Genomic DNA, 2,512 nt, shown 5'->3' on the forward strand with positions numbered 1-2,512 from the left:
TGAAGATCAGTCAGCTGCAGCAGCTTGTTGAGGATCCGTCAGCTGCAGCAGCTTGTTGAGGATCAGTCAGCTGCAGCAGCTTGTTGAGGATCCGTCAGCTGCAGCAGCTCATTAAGGTTAATCTAACAGATCGCTTTTTAAGCAGATTTACGCTGAGAAATAACGTTTAAAAAAAAAGACAAATTCATCAGTTTTCCTCAAGTTTCCTTTTTTACAAGAAGCTTGACGACCAAACGTTCTCCAGACTCTAAAATTCTGCCCAAACAAAACTTTGCTCAGAGTTTGGTGGACGATTGAAATGTCCCCTGGACAGCCACAGACGTCATGTGACCGCAGACGGGAAGTGGTCAGGCCTTGGCGTTCAACATCTCCAACAGCAGTTTGTGGATCGGCATGCGGCGCTGGCGGTGCGTCCTCAGGAGAGCCTGCACGACCCGGTCGGCGGTCTGCCGCAGCAGCGGGAGGCTCATCAGCAGACGACCCGTCCGGTGCCGCTCCCGGCGGGTCGACTCGTATTCCTGAAGCGCCTCGTGGAGCCCGTCCTGGAACCTCTGCAGGGAGTCCAGACAGTCCACTGGGTCTGCGTCTAAAGGACAGAAACACGGGTCAGTTTCGGACGGTTGGTCCACTGGGTCAGATGCAGAATCCTTTATGAAAAGTTAGATCAGAACTGACATTTACAGTTCAACATGATCTAATAACTCAGAGTTCTGTTGTCGTTACTTTTGGTCTTTTTTTCCTCTTTTAAATATTCTTTGTGTTTTGGTTGAATGGATCCGACGGTTGTCCTTTAAAATTAAACCAGAGCTTAGCAAATCATCCTAATCCTCTTCTGAAGGGAAACGCGTCCAAATGCAGCTGACGGTTACCCGTCAACTGACCCAGAAACACTGATTATCAATACGGAGTATTGATCAGAATTTTCAGACAGGGACAGACCCCCCAACACCACAGACCCCTTTATAAAAACAAACATGTGGACCTGATCAATGTTAAACTCAGTCCAAACCCAGAGTTCTCCGGTAAATTTAAGTCAATGTTTGTGTTCATGCTGGAGCAGGAAATACCTGGAGGTTTCTAACTCCCTGCAGTCTGACCCAGTGTTTCTGGTTCTTACAGGTTCTGGTCAGCACTGTTGCTATAAACCCATCACTGTCCAGATCAACAGCTTCAGTAGTTTCAGTGAACGGGTCAATTGTATGAATTTTGTAGGGATTTGTCTGCAGATAACAGATCTACCGACTAGTTCAGACACTTGTAGGTGTGTTGGTTCATACCAGAGTTGGCGAGCACCATGGCCTTCAACGTCACCACCTCCTCAGGGCTCAGCTTCATCGCCCGGTATCTGAGCGTCAGGTGACGCACCGCCTCGTACACGTCAGCCAATCCTGCGGCTCGACACTGAGCCTCACCCAGAGGCAAGTTCCATGCAAACATAAGCTCCTCCCCCGCAGTGCCCTGGGAACGCAAGGCCACACCCACCAGCAGCGCCTCCATCCAGCCGCTCTGCAGCAAAGACATCTGATCGACCAATGAGAGCTCTGAGAAACCTGGGAAAGGTGGACAGACAGGTGTCACTCAGGTGTGAATCTGGAGAGAAATTACTTCTTGAATGTGACTAAGAAGTTATTTTTTGGTTCAGTCCTTTATGGACCTCTGACAGGTCTGAGTGGGTCTGTGTTCAAGTCTTTATGATCCTCTGACAGGTCTGAGTGGGTCTGTGTTCAAGTCTTTATGGTCCTGTGACAGGTCTGAGTGGGTCTGTATTCAAGTCTTTATGGTCCTGTGACAGGTCTGAGTGGGTCTGTGTTCAAGTCTTTATAGACCTCTGACAGGTCTGAGTGGGTCTGTGCTCAAGTCTTTATGATACTCTGACAGGTCTGAGTGGGTCTGTGTTCAAGTCTTTATGATCCTCTGACAGGTCTGAGTGGGTCTGTGTTCAAGTCTTTATGATCCTCTGACAGGTCTGAGTGGGTCAGTGTTCAAGTCTTTATGGTCCTGTGACAGGTCTGAGTGGGTCTGTGTTCAAGTCTTTATAGACCTCTGACAGGTCTGTGCTCAAGTCTTTATGATCCTCTGACAGGTCTGAGTGGGTCTGTGTTCAAGTCTTTATGATCCTCTGACAGGTCTGAGTGGGTCTGTGTTCTAGTCTTTATAGATCTCAGACAGGTCATGAATGGGTCTGTGTTCTAGTCTTTATGGACCTCTGACAGGTCTGAGTGGGTCTGTGTTCTAGTCTTTATAGATCTCAGACAGGTCATGAATGGGTCTGTGTTCTAATCTTTATAGATCTCTGACAGGTCTGAGTGGGTCTGTGTTCTAGTCTTTATAGATCTCAGACAGGTCATGAATGGGTCAGTGTTCTAGTCTTTATGGACCTCTGACAGGTCTGAGTGGGTCTGTGTTCAAGTCTTTATAGATCTCAGACAGGTCATGAAGTGGTCTGTGTTCTAGTCTTTATAGATCTCTGACAGGTCTGAGTGGGTCTGTGTTCTAGTCTTTATAGATCTCA

General features: G+C 47.9%; 1 protein-coding gene across 1 annotated transcript in view; it reads right to left on the reverse strand.

The window, feature by feature from the left end:
* Positions 1–347: 347 nt before the first annotated feature.
* The window catches only part of esrrd (estrogen-related receptor delta), a 10,948-nt gene continuing 8,783 nt past the window's right edge, over positions 348–2,512 (reverse strand). Inside the window, exons 7-8 of the mRNA XM_037677903.1 lie at positions 1,278–1,550; positions 348–586 (exon numbers count right to left, since the gene is read on the reverse strand). Of these exons, the coding sequence (XP_037533831.1) occupies positions 348–586; positions 1,278–1,550 (512 nt within the window). The remainder of the gene's footprint in view (positions 587–1,277; positions 1,551–2,512) is intronic.

This window comes from Nematolebias whitei, chromosome 6 (genome assembly GCF_014905685.2).
Source record: "Nematolebias whitei isolate Nwh7 chromosome 6, NemWhi1, whole genome shotgun sequence".
Classification (NCBI taxonomy): domain Eukaryota; kingdom Metazoa; phylum Chordata; class Actinopteri; order Cyprinodontiformes; family Rivulidae; genus Nematolebias; species Nematolebias whitei.